Source organism: Bos grunniens, chromosome 23 (genome assembly GCF_055505025.1).
Source record: "Bos grunniens cultivar Pamir isolate PY7600 chromosome 23, Bosgru_T2T1.0, whole genome shotgun sequence".
NCBI lineage: Eukaryota > Metazoa > Chordata > Mammalia > Artiodactyla > Bovidae > Bos > Bos grunniens.
This window is the reverse complement of record NC_141187.1, coordinates 10903191-10922928: the sequence shown is the minus strand read 5'-3', so window position 1 is coordinate 10922928 and position 19738 is coordinate 10903191. Positions and strand designations below refer to the sequence as shown.

General features: G+C 37.8%; 1 protein-coding gene across 15 annotated transcripts in view; it reads left to right on the top strand.

The window, feature by feature from the left end:
• The window catches only part of FKBP5 (FKBP prolyl isomerase 5), a 120586-nt gene that overhangs the window by 61083 nt on the left and 39765 nt on the right, over window positions 1-19738 (top strand). For 13 of the 15 annotated variants that reach the window (XM_086371326.1, XM_086371327.1, XM_086371333.1 and 10 more), the window contains one exon: window positions 3670-3814. In XM_086371326.1, the coding sequence (XP_086227452.1) occupies window positions 3670-3814 (145 nt within the window). Of the gene's footprint in view, window positions 1-3669; window positions 3815-14590; window positions 14680-19738 lie in introns of all 15 variants that reach the window. The other 2 variants (XM_086371339.1, XM_086371340.1) reach the window with 1 other exon arrangement.

The following is a 19738-nucleotide window of genomic DNA, read 5'->3' as shown; positions in this document are numbered from 1 at the left end:
TTATGACTTGGAAGTTTGTACCCTTTGACCACCATCTCCTCATGGCAGCCTTTTCCTCTGGCAACCATCATTCTGCTCTTTGTTTCTGTGAATTTAGCTTTTTTAGATTTCACATACATGTGGTATCACACCATTTATGTGTTTCTCTGACTTACTTCACTTAGCATAATGTCCTCAAAGTACATCCATGTTGTCACAAATGGTATGGTTTCCTTCTTTCTTGTGAGTGAACAATATTCTGTTATACATATCTATGGGTTTCCCTGGTGGCTCAGAAGGTAAAGCATCTGCCTGCAATGCAGGAGATCCAGGTTTGATCCCTGTGTTGGGAAGATCCCCTGGAGAAGCTAACCAGCTAACCTGCCTCAGAATTTTGGCCTGGGAAACCCATGGACAGAGGAGCCTGGAGGGCTACAGTCTGTGGGGTCAGACACAACTGAGCGACTAACACTACACAGTACATATATATACCACATCCCTATTCAGTATTTCTTTGAGATAATAATTTCATTTCCTTTGGATTTATACCCAGAAGTGGAATTGTTGGATCATATGGTAGTTCTAGTTTTAATTTTTTGAGGAAAGTTCATACCATTCTCCGTAGTGGCTGTCCCAGTTTACATCCCTATCAGTAGTGCACAAGGGTTTCCTTTTCTCCAAATCCTTATTAACAGTTGTTATTTGTTGATTTTTTTTTGTAATAACCATGAGTTCCGTATATATTTTGGATATCAAATATATGGTTTGTGGATATTTTCTACCACCCCATAGGTTGCCTTTTCATTTTGGTGATTGTTTCTTTTGCTGTGCAGAACCTTTTTAGTTTGATATTCTACCTATTTATTTTTGTTGCTTGTGCTTTTGGTGTCATATCCAAAAAAATTGCTGCCAGGATTAATGTCAAGGAGGTTTTCCCCTTGTTTTCCTTCACATGTTTTATATAGTTTCAAATCTTATGTTTTAAGTCTGTTGTTGATTTTGAGTTAGGTTTTGTGAGTGGTGTAAGATAGGGGTCCAGTTTTATTCTTCATGGGGTTATCCAGTTTTCCTTGGCACTTTTTATTGAAGAGATGATCTGTTCCTCATTGAGTATTCTTGGCTCCCTTGTCAAATAGGAGTTAACTGTGTATGCTGAGGTTTATTTTTGGGTTCTTGATTCTGTTCCATTGGTCCATGTGTCTGTTTTTATTACTGTAGCTTTGTAATATAGTTTGAAATCAGGAAATATGATGCCTCCAGCTTTTTTCTTGGGATTGCTTTGGCTATTTTGGGTCTTTCATGGGCCTGTTCTTCTATTTCTGTGAAAAATACCATGGGAAAGTTGATATGGCTTGCATTGAGTCTGTAGTTGTCTTTCAGTGGTATGGACATTTTAGCGTTTTTAATTCTCCTCACTCATGAACATAGGCTGCCTTTTCCATTTATGTGTGTCTTCTTCAGTTCCTTCCATTAGAATCATGCAGTTTTCAGTGTACAAATCTTCTACCTTCTTGATTAACTTTATTCCTAACTGTTTGATAGTTTTTGATGCTATTTGAATGAGAGTTTTATTGAGGTAGAATTTAACAGTTTATTAGTTTCAGGTGTGCAACATGATGATTTGACATTGGTATATATTATGAAATGGTCACCACAGTAACTCTAGTTAATATTTGTCACCACACATAGTTTAAAAAATTTTTTTGTGATGAGAACTTTTTAGATCTATTTTCTTAGCAGCTTTCAAGTAGGCATTACAATATTATTAACTGTCACACCCTGCTGTACGTTACATACATGGCTTACTTATTTTGTATCTTTTGACTCCCTTTACCCATTTCTCCCACCCTCCCCTCAAACTCTGACCTCTGGCAACCACCAGTCTGTTTCTGCTCTGTATATGTGTAAATTTGGTTGTTGTTTTTTTTTTCTTTTTGGATTCCATATGTAAGTGAGGTCATACGGTATTTGTTTTTCTGTGTCTGACCTATCTCACTTAGCATAATGTCCTCAAGGTCCATCCATATTACAAACGGCAAGATTTAATTATTTTTTATGACAGAATAATAATCCATTGTGTGTGTATACAAACATATATATATATATATATATTTAATATTTATTTATTTGGCTGTGCTGAGACTTAGTTGTGGCATGCGAGATCTTGTTCTCTGACCAGGGATTGAACCCCTTTTCCCTGCTTTGGGAGCATGTAGTCTTAGCCACTGGACCACCAGGGAAGTCACCATATATATGTATATATATTTTTTTCTTTATGCATTCATTTATCAGTGAACATAGGCCGTTTTCATATCTTGGCTAATGTAATGAACATGCAGTGAACATGGGGTTGCATATATCTTTTTTCAGTTCATATTTTCATTTCTTTTGGATAAATACCCACAAGTGGAATTGTTGGATCACGTGGTAGTTCTACTTTTAGTATTTTGAGGAACCTCCATATTGCTTTTCATGACAGCAGTACCAGTGTATATTCCCACCAACAATGCACAAGGTTCCCTTTTCTCCACATCCTTACCAATACTTGTTATTTCTGTCTTTTTGATAATTGCCATTCTGATTCATTTGCATTTCTGGGATTATTTTCTCTACAGTATTTCCTTTTCAGATATTTTGTTGTGTGTAGAAACACAACATATTTCTGTATATTGAATTTGTAATCCTGCAGCTTTACTGAATTGATTAAGTTCAGCTTTTTATGAAGTTGCAATTTTTTTTTTTCCATTTAGAATGTCTGGGCTTTTGAACCAAGAAAGTTGTAGAATCTTAGTTCACAGTGTTTATGTGAGGATATGAGGGTGGAGCAAGGAGGTTATATCTCAAGAAAGAATTCAGGAATAGATCATTCTTTCGATAAAAATTCAGACCCTTCCCCACAAAAGATGTTTAGTTACCATCCTCTGTTATCTAGCAAAAATGATTAATTTGGCATAAGTGATTGACAGAATAAATTGTACACCACATGCCTGGATTTGATTTTCTTTTCCCAGAACTTGACCAACTCTATTAGTGTCTTGCTCTGCCAAGAACAAAATAAATATACTGGATTTTATGATAGTTAAATATTTTTCAACTTGGAACTTTCTGACATTTCCTTTACTAGAACACAAGTTATTCAGTATCATATCAAACTTTTTTTTTTTTACACATTGCATATTCTTCAGATAGTAAGAAGTATAACCTGTTATATCAGAAAATTGGGCTTTTTGAAATAAAACCAAACTAATGGAATCTAGTCAGAAGCTAATGTTTTTAGCAAAGGAGAGAAGTAAAAATCTTACCTTTGAAACTTTGCTTCAGACTTACTTTTGAATGTTTTTGAAAGTCCACTAATGTTTTTGGTCTAATTCAGTTTGTACATGAACTAACTCTGTGTTTTCAGAGATTTTAGTGTCAAAACATGGGGCATTAAAGCAATAAAACAAGCTCTATTGGTTTATTATTTTGAGAGAATAGTGTGGTTAACAGTAGTATTAAATATTTAGTGGTATAGGACAGTTTTCTAACAGTGAAGGTTATTGCAAGAACTGGGAGGTAGGCCTTTAGAAAGGACAGACAGTTGTTTACAAATCTGCCTGAGTGATGTGGCATGGACTGAGTGACATTTTTATTCTCCGATTAAGAGAAAAATGTTTAACCTCCTTTTTTCTTGACATTTGTCTTTCCTAGATTGTCAAGAGAGTGGGAAATAGTGAGGAAACACCAATGATTGGAGACAAAGTTTATGTCCATTACAAAGGGAAATTGTCAACTGGAAAGAAGTTTGATTCCAGTCATGATAGAAATGAACCATTTGTCTTTAGTCTTGGCAAAGGTAAGAGGGTTGTTTGTTTGTTTGTTTGAGTTGTGTTTTGCTTAGATTTATTGCTATTTATATTATGTGGAAGCTAGTGGATCTTATCCTTGCCAAAAGTGAAAATATTTTGGAGCAGTAGTTATCAAAGTGTGGTCCATGGATCCCTGTGGTGTCCCTGAGATTCTTTTGGGGGTCCATAGTGTCAAAATTGTTTTCATTATAATACTAAGATGTTACTTACTATTTTTTACTGTGTTAACATTTGCACTGATGGTACTAAGCTGCAGTGGTGAAAAACTGCTGGAGCCTTAGCGCAGATCTAGGCAGTGACATCAGATCATACCAGTAGCAGTGTGTTCTTCCTGTCCTCACTTACTGCTTAAATAAGAAAGACAAAGGAAAGCAGGTTTCACTTAAGAATGTCCTTGATGCAGTGTAAAAAAATACTCATTTTGTTAAATCCTAATCGTTGAGTTTCACATTGTTTTGGTATTTTGAGACAGATGGGAAAGCACATGTAAAACACTACGCCAGCCCCCCCCCGCCCCCCCACACACAGAGGTTATCTCAAGGGGAAGCACTTGTGCACTTTGGTTGAGAACTGAACTGGCTGGATTGTTTCTGTGAAGCATCATTTTTATTTGAAAGGGCAAGCTGTGATTATTCAGACTTGGCTATTCTGTATTTGGAAGATAATTTCTTGCAGATTAATGCAATGAGCCTGTCACTTCCAGGACAACAAGTGACAGTGTTTCTACCATTGAGTTTTCAGGTGGAAAGTGCAGTATGGGGAAATTTGTATCTGCTACTCAGAGCTGGACAGCTTCCCAGAATGTAAAAGATTTCTGATGAGATCATTGAGTATAAATGAATGTGTTTTAAGATAGTATACAATGAAATGTGTTAACATTTGGAAGATTGTGTGACTCAGTGAACAGTATTTTCCCAGGGACCAATGCAGGATGTTACGAAATCACTCATGAGTAAAAGGTCCATTGGATGGATTTTAATGTAACATCATATGAAAAATTCATTGATATGATCTCAGATTCTACATTGCAACTGACCCTTATGAAACTAATACCTGTCCAATTTTGATGTAGTATCAGATGATTGTATTCATGATTATCCGAAAAGGCTGTTAAAAAACTCCTATCTTTTCTATTATCTTTGTGGGTTTGGATTTTTTCCATATACTTCAACCAAAACTTGTAGTTGCAACAGATGAATCTAAAAGTAGATATGAGAATCAGATTGTCTTTTATTTTCAGACACATTTTACATTTGTAACAATTATAAAACAACACCACTCTTCTATTTTTTTTTGTTTTGTTTTGGGGAAATATAATTATTTTCCATAAAAATAATTTATGCTAACATATGAAGCTATTGTTACTTTAAAGGAACTGGTAAAAATGTATTAAGGTCCTAAGAAAAAAAGTTGAGAACCACTGTTTGAAAATCTTAAATGTGATATTTTTACTAATTTCTTTATAAATACTTTTAAATGTCTTCAGTTAGTTTAGTATTCTTTTTTTTTTTCACTCTTGGAAAAAGCATACCCCATACAAATTGAACTTCGTGGACCGTGTGACTTGTTGGAAGTGAATGGCTGAATTACAAAGTCCTTTTAGTTTGTCAGTCACAGATAGAGCAGATTTTAGTTTGTTCCCAGGCCAAGTGTAGGAGAAAGGAGGCAACCCCCCCACCCCATTCACCACCATGCCTCAGTGTTGAATAATTTCATTCTTTTTTCCGACTCTACATGTTAGTTGAGTTGCTAGCTAAGCAAAGATCTGGGAAAGGAAAAAGCAAGAAGCTAAGGAGTTAAACTCTTTCTGAGTTTCTGCTTTCCTTGTACCCATAGGCATTTGTATGTCATGGCGACTTCTGCTTCCTGTCCAACAGTCCTCTCTTCAAGCTCTAATGCTGGCTGGGTCACTGCCCCCTTCTCCTTTGGGTCCTTTGAGTTGATGGCTCATGGGAGATTAATCTTGTGTTTAGTAAGATAGCAATCAAAATCAAGTACAGATTTTTTTCCTTAACATAGCAGAAAGTGACAACGGTGAAACATTTTTTCATTCTTGCTGAGGTAGGGATGTGAACCTCCAGGGCCACCAGCATGGCTGTGGCATCATTATTTAATTGAGAGGACCCCAGAGTAAATGGCCTCATCAGACCTCTTTGTTCCCGCTGCTCCCCCTTTGAATTTCTGTCTTGGAGTTGGTAGATTTAAGATAATAGGTCTTCTGTCACCAATTATCTTTGCAAGAAGACTGAAAAATTGCTGAGAATCTATACAACCACCTTCTGTACCCAGATTTTCTCAGTAAAGTGCACTATGGTGAAAGTAATGGAAATTAAAATAAAAATAAACAAATGGGACCTAATTAAACTTAGCTCCCTTCATTGTGTAAAAACTTCTATCAGCAAGGTAAAAAGACAACCTTCAGAACGGGAGAAATTAATAGCAGATGAAACAGTGGACAAAGAACTAATCTCCAAAATATGCAAGTAGCTAATAAAGCTCAATAACAGAAAAACAACCCAATCAAAAAATAGGCAGAAGACTTAAACAGACATTTCTCTGAAGACATACAGATGGCTAATAAATACATGAAAACATGCTCAACATGGCTTATTATTAGAGAAATGCAAATCAAAACTACAATGAGGTATCACCTCACACCGGTCAGAATGGCCATCATCAAAAAGTCCACAAACAGTAAATGCTGGAGAGGGTGTGGAGAAAAGGGAACCCTCTTGCACTGTGGTGGGAATGCAAATTGATGCAGCTACTATGGAGAACAGTATGAAGATTCCTTTAAAAACTAGGAATAAAACTACCATACGACCCAGCAGTCCCACTACTGGGCATATACCCTGAGGAAACCATAATTGAAAAGACTCTATTTCCATAAAATAGAACCCCAGTGTTCATTGCAGCACTTTACAACACCTAGGACATGAAAGCAACATAAATGTTCCTCAGTAGATGAATGGATAAAGAAGTTGTGGCACATATACACATTGGAGTATTACTCAGCTATAAAAAGCAATGCATTTGAGTCGGTTCTGATGAGGTGGGTGAACCTAGGGCCTCTTATACAGAGTGAAGTAAGTCAGAAAGAGAGAGACAAATACCATGTGTTAATTAACTCATATATATGGGATCTAGAAAGATGGTACTGATGAACCTATCTACAGGACAGCAGTGGAGATATAAAGAATAGACTTTGGACACAATTTTTAACGTTTCCTGGGATTTTGAGCAGAGAAGAGGCAGCTTTCAGTTGACGTGGTACCTTCAACACACCTATCTAGAGGTCGCGTGGTCTCATGGGGAGTGCATCCGGCTGGGTGTTAGGAAGCCAGCGTTCCTGTCTTTGTTCTTCCCTATGGTATGTTAACATGAACAGGTCACCTAACCTTCCCTACTCTTACAAAAAGAAGCGTCTGTAGAAGAGCTTTAAGATTAGTCCTGAGTCTGAGATTCCATTCTTGTATATTCTGTGAAGAGTACAGGGACAAAAACTGTAAAGGATTAAACCCAACACAAAAACAAAAACCTTTAGAGGACCCCTGAAGATGATAATTAGGAATATGAGGCTAGAGCAGTATCACTGTGGTAAAACTTCTATAACATAATGTGTTTAGTTGCCTATAAAACAAACATTGGCTAGGCAGCTTAGTTTTATACCTGTATGTTATGGCAGTAACTGCTTCATCGTAATGAAAAATAATACAAATGGACTCGAGCATAAGTATTGTACACTGAACTCTCTTGATTCCTTATGTACTGGACTTACTGGCTGGCTTTACAGTGGAGGGGAAAGAACTGCGTTACAGCAGTTTGGGTCCTCCTGTTTACTGTGCTTGCATACAGACCTTTTAAAACAATGCTTAAGCATCTTTTTTAGCCTCAGAAAGTAACTGGATCAATCTAAGACAGCTGGTTATTACCACTACAGAGTGTGTTACAGAGATTAGAATGAAACAGTGATGGTTTCCCTCACTGAATTTTTTAAACTAAACCTTTATTACATATTCTGAATCCCTAGAACTGTTCCATAGCCCATCTTAAAAGAAGCTAAAATAAGAATGACTCAGGATTTTCAAGTATGCTTCTGTAATAGGGCTTTTGTTCTTTCCCTCTCCCTCCAGCAAATACGCTGTCACTAAAATTGGGAAGGGATGGGTTTGGGGGCTGCAATAATTATATCTGGTCTGTTCTTATAAGTAAATCTAAGGACACTAACGCTTCACCCACCTACCCCTATGAAGATCTGCTGATTTTTGATAAAAGGCTATTTCAGTGAAGTTGTCTTTGGTGTTCTTGGTATATGACTAAACACAGTTGGGAATTATGAAGATAAAAATCTTATCTCTTATATTCTTCCCTCAATTTGAGAAACCAGTCATTTTGGATTTTTGACATTACTATTCTTCTTACTATTGAGAGTAAAGCGTAATGAAGTAAATGTGAGTGATCTGCCTTTAATCTAACCTTATTAGATGCATCATGATCCATGATTATTGTCAGTCATTAGCATACTGGGGTAAAAGGGAGAAAGTATATGTTGAAAGACTAATAGCGAATACTTTCTAGGACTTGCAGTGCAAGGCAAAGGGCTTACATGCATTATCTCATTTAATCCTCACATCAACCCTATTCTTTTTTTAAAGATTTTTTTAAAAATTTATTTTTGGCTGTGCTAGGTCTTTGTTGCTGCATGGACTTTTCTCTGGTTGAGCTGAGTGAGGGCTGCTCTCCAGTTGTGTTGTGCAGGCTTCTCATTGCGGTGGCTTCCCTTGTTGCAGAGCACCGCTCTAAGGTGCGCAGGCTTCCGTAGTTGTAGCACGTGGACTTGGCAGTTGAGGCTTCCAAGCTGTAGAGCACAGGCTCAGTAGTTGCGGTGCACGGGGCTTAGTTGCTCCGTGGCACTTGGGACCAGGGATCAAACCCAGGTCTCCTGCATTGGCGGGCAGATTCTTTGCCACTGAGCCATCAGGAAAGCCCCTACTGTTATGTTTTAGATTTTTTTTTTTCATTTAACAAATATTTATTGAGCTGCTATTATGTGATTGGTTTTGTGCTAGGAGCTGAAAATATAACAGTGGGCAGTACAGTTACGATCCCGGTTGTCTAAAAGCTTATTTGTCAATAGAGGATATGGATACTAAAACAAATACATAATTTTAAATGTGAGGTATTTAAAATTTATACAGACAATTCAAGAATTCATAAATGTAACTTTACTTTTTTATAATTGCATTCAATTTTGCTCTGGAATGCCCTTTTTTTTCCAATAGTGGGAAATTCCCAATCTTGCCATCTTCAAGTAACTCAGTCACTCCTGAGTATATTTTAGATTTTTGGCACAATCTATTTAGTATAGTTTAGGTGGCAGTTAGTCATAATAACATCTGTGTCTGATTTTTTTTAAACTGAGGTACTATTTACATATATTAAAACTCACCCTTTTAAAGGTATAGCTTGATGGGTAATAGCTATATGACCACCACCACAATCAAAATATAGAACCGTTTTCTCACCCTAAAAATTTGCTTATAGTTCCTGGGCCATGCAGTCACTACTCTGGTTTCTGTTACTACAGTTTTGCGTTTTCCAAAAATTCATATAAATGGAATCATATGTCATCTTTGGCGTTTGACTTCTTTCACTTACCATAATGATTTTGAGATTCATACATGTTGAATTTCAAGTAGCATTTTACAAGTATGGAAATACTACAATTTGTTTATCCATTCAAAAACTGGACATTGGAGTTTCCAGTTTGGGGCTATTGTGAATAGTGTACTGAACATTCACATACCTGTCTTTGTGTGGATATATTGGGTAAATTTATTTTGGGGTAAATACCCAGGAGTGGACTTGTTGATCACATGGTAAACATATGTTTAACTTTAAAAGATGCTACCCTACTGTTTTTTTTTTAAAGTGTCTGTACCATTTTGCATTTCACCAGCAAGGTTTGAGAGTTTGTTTTTCATATCCTTGTCATTTGTTAGTGTTGTCAGTCTTTTTAATTTTAACCATTTTAATGCACATGGAATGGTGTTTGACTTTGGTTTTCAGTTGCATTTTCCTGGTAATTAGTTACATTGAGGGTGTCTTTTCTTGTGCTTAGTGTACATTTGTATATTTTCTTTTGTGAAGTATCTGTTCAAATCTTGTGCCCACTGAGTTGTACCCTGTAAGACAAGCACTTAATCAGATATGTATTTTGCAAATGTGTTCTCCCAGTCTCTAACTTGCCTTTTCATTTTCTTTTCTTTTTGCCTTTTCATTTTCTTAATCAGTCTTTGAAAGAACACAAATTTTCAATTTTAATGAAATCCACTTTACCAATTTTTTAAAATGTCTTGAAAGTGAAAATGAAGTCGCTCAGTCGTGCCCGACTCTTTGCGACCCCATGGATAGTCTGCACCAAGCTCCTCCGTCCATGGGATTTTCAAGGCAAGAGTACTAGAGTGGGTTGCCATTTCCTTCTGCAGGGAATCTTCCCAACCCAGGGATTGAACCCAGGTCTCTCACATTGTAGACAGACGCTTTACCATCTGAGCCACCAGGGAAGTCCTAAAATGTCTTGCTGCTGCCAAGTCACTTCAGTCATGTCCGACTCTGTGCGAACCCATGGACTGCAGCCTACCAGGCTTCTCCGTCCATGGGATTCTCCAGGCAAGAACACTGGAGTGGGTTGCCATTTCCTTCTCCAATGCATGAAAGTGGAAAGTGAAAGTGAAGTCACTCAGTAGTGTCTGACTCTTAGCAACCCCATGGACTGCAGCCTACCAGGCTCCTCCATCCATGGGATTTTCTGGGCAACAGTACTGGAGTGGGGTGCCATTGCCTTCTCCCACAATGTCTTAGGTACCTACTATAATTAGCTATTTTAGTTTTCTTTTAGTTGGTTTTTGTTTACATATGAGGAGGCAACAGGTAAAGTGAGAGCACAAAGTTATAATTATTACTATTATTTATAGGTCTAATAATTAGCCCAAAGTTATACAGTAAGTGGCAGCGCCAGTTATACAGTTAAGGCAGAGCCATAACTCTTTCAAGTTATGTTAGATGTTAAGGTTTAAAACTAGCCCCAAAACTAGGTACAGAAACAAAGTAGGTCCTGGTCCAGCAGAATTTACTGAGTGCCTGCTGTATACCAGACATTTTTCTTAAAGGAATGATGTAGTTAATGAGGTTTATCAAAAGCAAAATTATTGCTATTACATGCTTGGTATTGGTGCCTAGTTCCTAGTTTTAGTTTTATTTGAAATGGTTTTTTTTTTTTTAATGTTTATTCATTTTTGGATATACATATATATTGTGAAATAATTACCACAATCAAGTTAATTAATACCTACATATATCCCCTTTCTCTTGAGCCTCCCTCCCACCCCACCCCTCCAGGTCATTACAGGGCACCCAGGGGAGCTCCCTGTGCTGTGCAGCAGTTTCCCACTAGGTAGCTGTTCTATACTTGGTGCTGTATGTGTCAGTTCTGCTTTCTCAGTCCGTCCTACCTTCTCCCTCTGTGTATACAAGTCTGTTCTCTACGTTTGCGTCTTTATTCCTGCCCTGTTTTTTTTTTTTTTAAACATATTTTAGGCCTTGACAACATTTTACAGCGAGTAAAATACACTTACTAGTAACAGGTAACCATACAGCCAGTGTCCTGTGGGTTGTTTGTAGTTTAGCCATATGTTCCCTTTAAATTTCTATTGATACTCTTGCTCCTCTGTAAATATAGTCTTAACATCTGTTTACTTTTTTTTTTTAAACATGCAGTTTAGGAGCATTCAGGATTTGGAGGGAAGGCTTATGGGCCAAAATATTCAATTTTTCTGTCCTTCCCAAAAATGAGAGCCAGAAAGACAACAAACTTTCAGTACTTTCTTTGGATTTACCTGGTACTTTCCAATGAAGGAAGAATGCTTCCAGTTTCATCACTGAGCAGATATTAAGGAGAAGCTGATTTAGGCATGGGTGAGAGTAGACTAGGGGAAGCTAACAAATTTTTAATTCCATGTAGATATTGCAGCATGGACTATGTTCCTTCATTAAGTGTAATATTTGGTGGTAAGTTCTTTGGGAAATAAAAAATAATTAATACATGACTGCTGACTTCAGGTATCTAGCAGTTTACTCTGGTAGCGTTGACTATGATGGCTGTCCCAAAACATTATTTTTTCTCCCTGTCTTTGAAATGATAAGTCATGAGGATGGGGAAAGATCATCCAGTGATCAGTTTTCTTAGTAATTAGAGCAATGGCAAAAACAGAATGTAACATAAGACATATGAACACTTTTAAAGAATTTTAACATATAAATTAGTTTGTTGAATTCATAATCATATCCTTTTGGTAGGGAGTGGGTATGATTTATCAAGAGTCCTTTTTTATAAGACATTTAAAAAATAAAAGATAAAATTAATATGAGGAAAAAATATATAGGAAAAACTTTATCTAGTATGAAAAGAAGAAAGACAATGTCAATATTATCAATGATTTCACATGCAAACATACATTTAAAAGTTAGTCATTAATTTTGTCAAGGATGCCAAGACCATTTATTAAGGAAAGGAAATCGTTGATGCTGGGAAAGCTAGATATTTACATGCAAAATATGAAGCTAGACCCTTGATATGTAAAATTTAAATGAATCAAAGCCCTAAATATGAGACATAAAATAGTTTTTTTTAGGAGAGAACTTGAGAAGAAAGCTTTATGACTTTAGATTTGGCAATGATTTCTTGAATAAGACACTAGAAGCAAGGCAGCAAAAGTAAAAAGTACATAAATTGGCTACCTCAGAATTAAAAACTTCTGTGCATCAAAGGATACAGTAATGGAATGGAAAGGCAGCCTAGGGGTTCCCTGGTGGCTCAGTGGTACGGTGTCTGCCTGCCAACACAGGAGATGGAGGTTTGATCCCTGGTATGGGAGGATCCCACAGGCCAGGAGCAACTGAGTCTGTGTGCTACAGCTATTGAGGCTGTGTTCCAGAGCCTGGAAGCCACAACTGCGGAGTCCACATGCTGTAACTACTGAAGCCCACACACCCTAGAGTCCGTGCTCCACAACAAGAGAAGCCACTGTGATGAGGAGTCTGCCCACTGCAACTAGAGAGTACCCCCTCTCACTGCAGCTGGAGAAAAGCTCGCATAGCCATGAAAACCCAGCACAACCAAAAATAAAAAATAAAAGTGAAAAAAATTAAAAACCTATTTTAAAAGGCAGCTTAAAGAATGGAAAGAAATATTTGTGAATCATGTATCTGACAAGGGGTTAATATCTTAAATACGTAAAAGAACTCCTATAATCCAGCAGCTAAAACCCTCAAATAATCTGATTATAAAATGGACAGTGGAGATGGGAGGGAGGTTCAGAAAGGAGGGGATATATGTATACCTGTGGCTGATTCATGTTGAGGTTTGACAGAAAACAACAAAATTCTGTAAAGCAATTATCCTTCAATAAAAATTTTTTAAAAAATGGACTTAAATAGACATTTCCCTAAAGAAGGTATACAAATGGACTAGAAGCATATGGAAAGATGCTCTGCATCACTGAATCATTAGAGAAATACAAATCAGAACCACAAAAAGATATCACCTCATATCCATCAGGTACTATAAAAAATATTACAAGTGTTGGCATGGTTTTGGAGAAATTGTGCATTGTTGGTGGGAATGTAAAATAGTGTAGCCACTGTGGAAAACAGCATGGGAGTTTCTCAAAGAAAAAGTTAACCTATGATCCAGCAGTTCCACTCCTTGGTATATACCAAAAGAACTGAAAAGAGACTCCTAAAGAGATATTTGTACACCCACGTTTGTAACATTATTCATTATAGCCGAAAGGCGGAAGCCACCCAAATGTTTGTGGGTGGGTAAACAAAATGCCTTAATGTACTTACAATGGTATATGCGTGCAGTGGAGTATTATTCAACTGAGACAACACTGATAAAACTTGAGGACATCATACTAACTGAAATAATATAGTCACAAATAGCCAAATATTGCATGATCCCACTTACATCTAGAGAAATCGAGAGTAATCAAATTCATAAAACAGAAAGTAGAATGAAATCTTGCCAGAGACTTGGGGCAGGAGGAAATGAGTTTTAGTGAGTGGAGTCCTAGTGTTGCAAGATGAAAAATTCTGGACATTGGTCGCACAACAATTTGACTATACCTAATTGAACTGTACACTTAGTGGTTGAAATGGTCATTTTTATGTACGTTACCACAATTTAGTCTTTCCCTTTTTTCAACACCCCCCCTCCAGGGTGGTATGCTTATTACAACTGGAACCTACATTGAACCTATAAAATTTGGTTTTGTTTTTTTTTTTTAATCAGAAAAAATTATATAATACTCTGCAGAAAGAAGAAAAAAGTACAGTGCATTGTTTTTATACTGAGCTTTAAGTATATATTCTCATTTCATATTTTGTTACTAATAGAATAGGACTGCTGACACTGATAAATTGTACTTGAGGTAGTAAAATTGAAGTCCAGAACAAGTGGGAGAATAAATTGTGTTTGTATATTCTCGGTGTATTATACTTATACTTAAACCCTAAAGAGACCAAAAGATCCCCAAAATCAAGAATCTTAAAAATGTTTTTGCTTTGACCCAGTAAATCTGCTTTTAGGAATCAGTTCTAAGGAAATAGGTAGGAGCTTGCTTAACCAACTCCAGTGTAACTGGTACTCTCCATTCTGCTTGTAAAGATGCTGAGTGATACCCCTTGTTTCCTGTTCTTAGGTGTGGCCCTGCACTCTGCCTCAGCCAGCTGAGAGAGTCATCAGTGTCCTTCAGCCACAGACCACTAGGAACACAACTGTAGTGAACAGGTTGCATTTATTACTCATATAGCCTGCACACCATGGGAAGCCGGGGCGTCCCAGTAAGAGTGTTTGAAAGGCCTATAGGATCGGGGCTCGTATTAGGTGATTTGGGAAGAGTTTAAGGAAGGGATTTGCTCTGGATTGATATTGTGGGAATGCAGATGATTCTTTGCCTATCTTAGCAGATCTCAGCTAGGAGGAGGGCTGACTGGAGTGAGGCTTGAGCTGTACCTGTAGAGAAGTGGCAGTCACTCCTGTCACCAGGAGAGGGGGATGTTTGGTATTTTGTAGGTTGCACAGGGACCTTGTTTTTTGTCCATGCTCAGACAAAATTTTGAAGTGTTCTTCTTTTGTCTCACTTTTTCATGGTTTCAGAGTAACCCTGTCCGATGCTGATGTTTTGTGAGATTGTTATGTCCAACAGGAGGATAGCATGGCCTAGCTGGGTGCCCTGGGCCCATTTCAGAATCACCAAGGCCGAGCTGTGTCGGGCAGTTTCTAGACATTAGGGCCCACTTTTTTCTTTCTCAGATTCTTTTTAAGTATCCGTTTAAACTTGCTTATATCCAGTATCCTTTTTGTAATCATGCAGTTTCATTAGATAGTATATAAAACACTGAGATTATATAACTTATAGATATAATGAGAAAGGGGAATCATTTCTATGAAAACTAAGTTGAACATCTTTGGAAAGATTTGTTAAAGTGAATTGCTAAAAGTCTTTTTAAAATGGCTATTGAATTAGGGGTGGGTAAATGCCAGGTGAAATAAGTAGGCCATTCAGAACAAATTTTTACCAGACGGATTCTACATACTATTACAAGTTCTTCTAGTTCTTACTCCATTTTAAAGATATCCACATTGTAAATTGCAAGTGCTATACTGTAAGTGTGATTTATATAGTGAAGATGAAATAGGACTCTTATTATACTCAGAGACAAGGCTTTGGCTTTCTAACACAGAATTAGTGAATTAATACACTATGATAGGTTTTAAGTTTAAAAACTTCAGAACCTGGAATGTCAGGTCCATGAATCAAGGCAGATTGGAAGTGGTCAAACGAGATGGCAAGAGTGAATGTCGACATTCTAGGAATCAGCAAACTCAAATGGACTGGAATGGGTGAATTTAACTCAGATGACCATTATATCTACTACTGCGGGCAGGAATCCCTCAGAAGAAATGGAGTAGCCATCATGGTCAACAAAAGAGTCTGAAATGCAGTACTTGGATGCAGTCTCAAAAATGACAGAATGGGGGTACTCTTTCTGCCCCCTTCTGATGCCTATGTCAGAAGCTTTCTCTGTCTCCTTTATACTTTAATAAAACTGAAAAAAAAAAAAAAAAAAAAGACAGAATGATCTCTGTTTGTTTCCAAGGCAAACCATTCAATATCACAGTAATCCAAGTCTATGCCCCAACCAGTAACACTGAAGAAGCTGAAGTTGAACAGTTCTGTGAAGACCTACAAGACCTTTTAGAACTAACACCCAAAAAAGATGTCCTTTTCATTATAGGGGACTAGAATGCAAAAGTAGGAAGTCAAGAAACACCCGGAGTAACAGGCAAATTTGGCCTTGGAGTACAGAATGAAGCAGGGCAAAGGCTAATAGAGTTGTGCCAAGAAAATGCACTGGTCATAGCAAACACCCTCTTCCAACAACACAAGAGAAGACTCTACACATGGACATCACCAGATGATCAACACCGAAATCAGACTAATTATATTCTTTGCAGCCAAAGATGGAGAAGCTCTATACAGTCAACAAAAACAAGACCAGGAGCTGACTTTGGCTCAGATCATGAACTCCTTATTACCAAATTCAGACTGAAATGGAAGAAAGTATGGAAAACCACTAGACCATTCAGGTATGACCTAAATCAAATCCCTGATGATTTGATTTAGGTGGAAGTGAGAAATAGATTTAGTGGAAGTGAGAAATAGATTTAAGGGCCTAGATCTGATAGATAGAGTGCCTGATGAACTATGGACTGAGGTTCGTGACATTGTACAGGAGACAGGGATCAAGACCATCCCCATGGAAAAGAAATGCAAAAAAGCAAAATGGCTGTCTGGGGAAGCCTTACAAATAGCTGTGAAAAGAAGAGAAGCGAAAAGCAAAGGAGAAAAGGAAAGATATAAGCATCTGAATGCAGAGTTCCAAAGAATAGCAAGAAGAGATAAGAAAGCCTTCTTCAGCGATCAGTGCAAAGAAATAGAGGAAAACAACAGAAAGGGAAAGACTAGAGATCTCTTCAAGAAAATTAGAGATACCAAGGGAACATTTCATGCAAAGATGGGCTCAATAAAGGACAGAAATGGTATGGACCTAACAGAAGCAGAAGATATTAAGAAGAGGTGGCAAGAATACACAGAACTGTACAAAAAAGATCTTCACGTCCCAGATAATCATGATGGTGTGATCGCTCACCTAGAACCAGACATCCTGAAATGTGAAGTCAAGTGGGCCTTAGAAAGCATCACTACGAACAAAGCTAGTGGAGGTGATGGAATTCCAGTTGAGCTATTTCAAATCCTGAAAGATGATGCTGTGAAAGTGCTGCACTCAATATGCCAGCAAATTTGGAAAACTCAGCAGTGGCCACAGGACTGGAAAAGGTCCATTTTCATTCCAATCCCAAAGAAAGGCAATGCCAAAGAATACTCAAACTACTGCACAATTGCACTCACCTCACATGCTAGTAAAGTAATGCTCAAAATTCTCCAAGCCAGGCTTCAGCAATATGTGAACCGGGAACTTCCTGATGTTCAAGCTGGTTTTAGAAAACGCAGAGAAACCAGAGATCGAATTGCCAACATCCACTGGATCATGGAAAAAGCAAGAGAGTTCCAGAAAAACATCTATTTCTGCTTTATTGACTATACCAAAACTTTTGACTGTGTGAATCACAATAAACTGTGGGAAATTCTGAAAGAGATGGGAATACCAGACCACCTGACCTGCCTCTTGAGAAATCTGTATGCGGGTCAGGAAGCAACAGTTAGAACTGGACGTGGAACAACAGACTGGTTCCAAATAGGGAAAGGAGTTCGTCAAGGCTGTATATTGTCACCCTGTTTGTTTAACTTATATGCAGAGTACATCATGAGAAACGCTGGACTGCCAGAAACACAAGCTGGAATCAAGATTGCTGGGAGAAATATCAATAACCTCAGATATGCAGATGACACCACCCGTATGGCAGAAAGTGAAGAGGAACTAAAGAGCCTCTTGATGAAAGTGAAAGAGGAGAGTGAAAAAGTTGGCTTAAAGCTCAACATTCAGAAAATAAAGATCATGGCATCCGGTCCCATCACTTCATGGGAAATAGATGGGGAAACAGTGTCAGACTTTATTTTGGGGGGCTCCAAAATCACTGCAGATGGTGACTGCAGCCATGAAATTAAAAGACGCTTACTCCTTGGAAGGAAAGTTATGTCCAACCTAGATAGCATATTCAAAAGCAGAGACATTACTTAGCCAACAAAGGTCCATCTAGTCAAGGCTATGGTTTTTCCTGTGGTCATGTATGGATGTGAGAGTTGGACTGTGAAGAAGGCTGAGCGCCAAAGAACTGATGCTTTTGAACTGTGGTGTTGGAGAAGACTCTTGAGAGTCCCCTGGACTGCAAGGAGATCCAACCAGGCCATTCTGAAGGAGATCAGCCCTGGGATTTCTTTGGAAGGAATGATGCTAAAGCTGAAACTCCAGTAGTTTGGCCACCTCATGCGAAGAGTTGACTCATTGGAAAAGACTCTGATGCTGGGAGGGATTGGGGGCAGGAGGAGAAGGGGACGACAGAGGATGAGATGGCTGGATGGCATCACTGACTCGATGGACTTGAGTCTGAGTGAACTCTGGGAGTTGGTGATGGACAGGGAGGCTGGGCATGCTGCGATTCATGGGGTCGCAAAGAGTCGGACACGACTGAGCGACGAACTGAACTGAAAGTTTAAAAAAAGTTCAACATCATATATATGTTCTTTTTATGATTCTTCACTCAAAGCAACATTTTAAACTAACCTACCACCTTAGTCCTAATGAGTCAGGTGAGAGGCTTTTATAAAGAAATCTAAATGTTTATTAGGGGAGTAATGAAAGTATGGCATATTCAAAAGATGAAATAGCATATAGCTATTAAAAGTCATATTTTCAGATACTGTCTTTTAACAGAAAAAAATGCCCATATAAGTGTAAAGAGTAGGCTACAAAATGAAGTAAACTATGACCAGAATTTTAAGAATGTATATACAAAAATTTAATATGTGTACAAAGTAGACGTACACAATTGGAAGAAAATGAACCAAGAAATTGACATTTTATCCCAGATGCTGAAATTGCCTAGATTTTTTTTTCTTATTGTATTCTCTATGTTTTTGTATACATTCCAAGTGTTCTATAATGAGTTTTTGTTTTTTTAAATCGGGGAAGTGCTTTTTATGAAGAGGCCCAAGATGGACAGCTTTAGAACCATATCCATGTTCATATCAGGCTGGCTCTTTGCTCAACGTGTTTCATTCCATATCTGAAGTTCTGTGTAAGAGAAACTTAAATGTTCCTGAATGAGAAGAAAAGCCAAAGGCACAGACATGATTTATATAGCTTGGGGCTCCTGTGGATTTAATAGCCAGACTGCTGTTTCCAGCTTCTCAGGCCTACCATAGACATCATCTGTGAATTAAGCTTTTGCTGATTGCGCCAATCCCCAGCCCAAGGCAAAAGCCACTCTTTGTGTTCTGTGTTGGTGTTCACCATATCCTTAAAAAAACAAACAGGGCGTGTGTCTTTCTGCTGCAGTAGCCAGACAGTTGCATGCTTCTTAGATGGAAGAAGGGAACAGCCACTTTCAAATTTTTAGAACCTAGGCAGACCTTTGCTCCTCAGTAATTGGCTAAATGTCTTGAACAGGTATACAGTAGTACCCCCACAATATGATTTCCTCTTTCCAATAAAAGAGGGTGTAAGGTATTATTGGTCTTAAAATAGCAGAGTTGAGAGTAAAAAAAGTTCTATATGGACCACACTAAAACCAGTCATAGTCTTTGAGGAGCATCAATGACTGT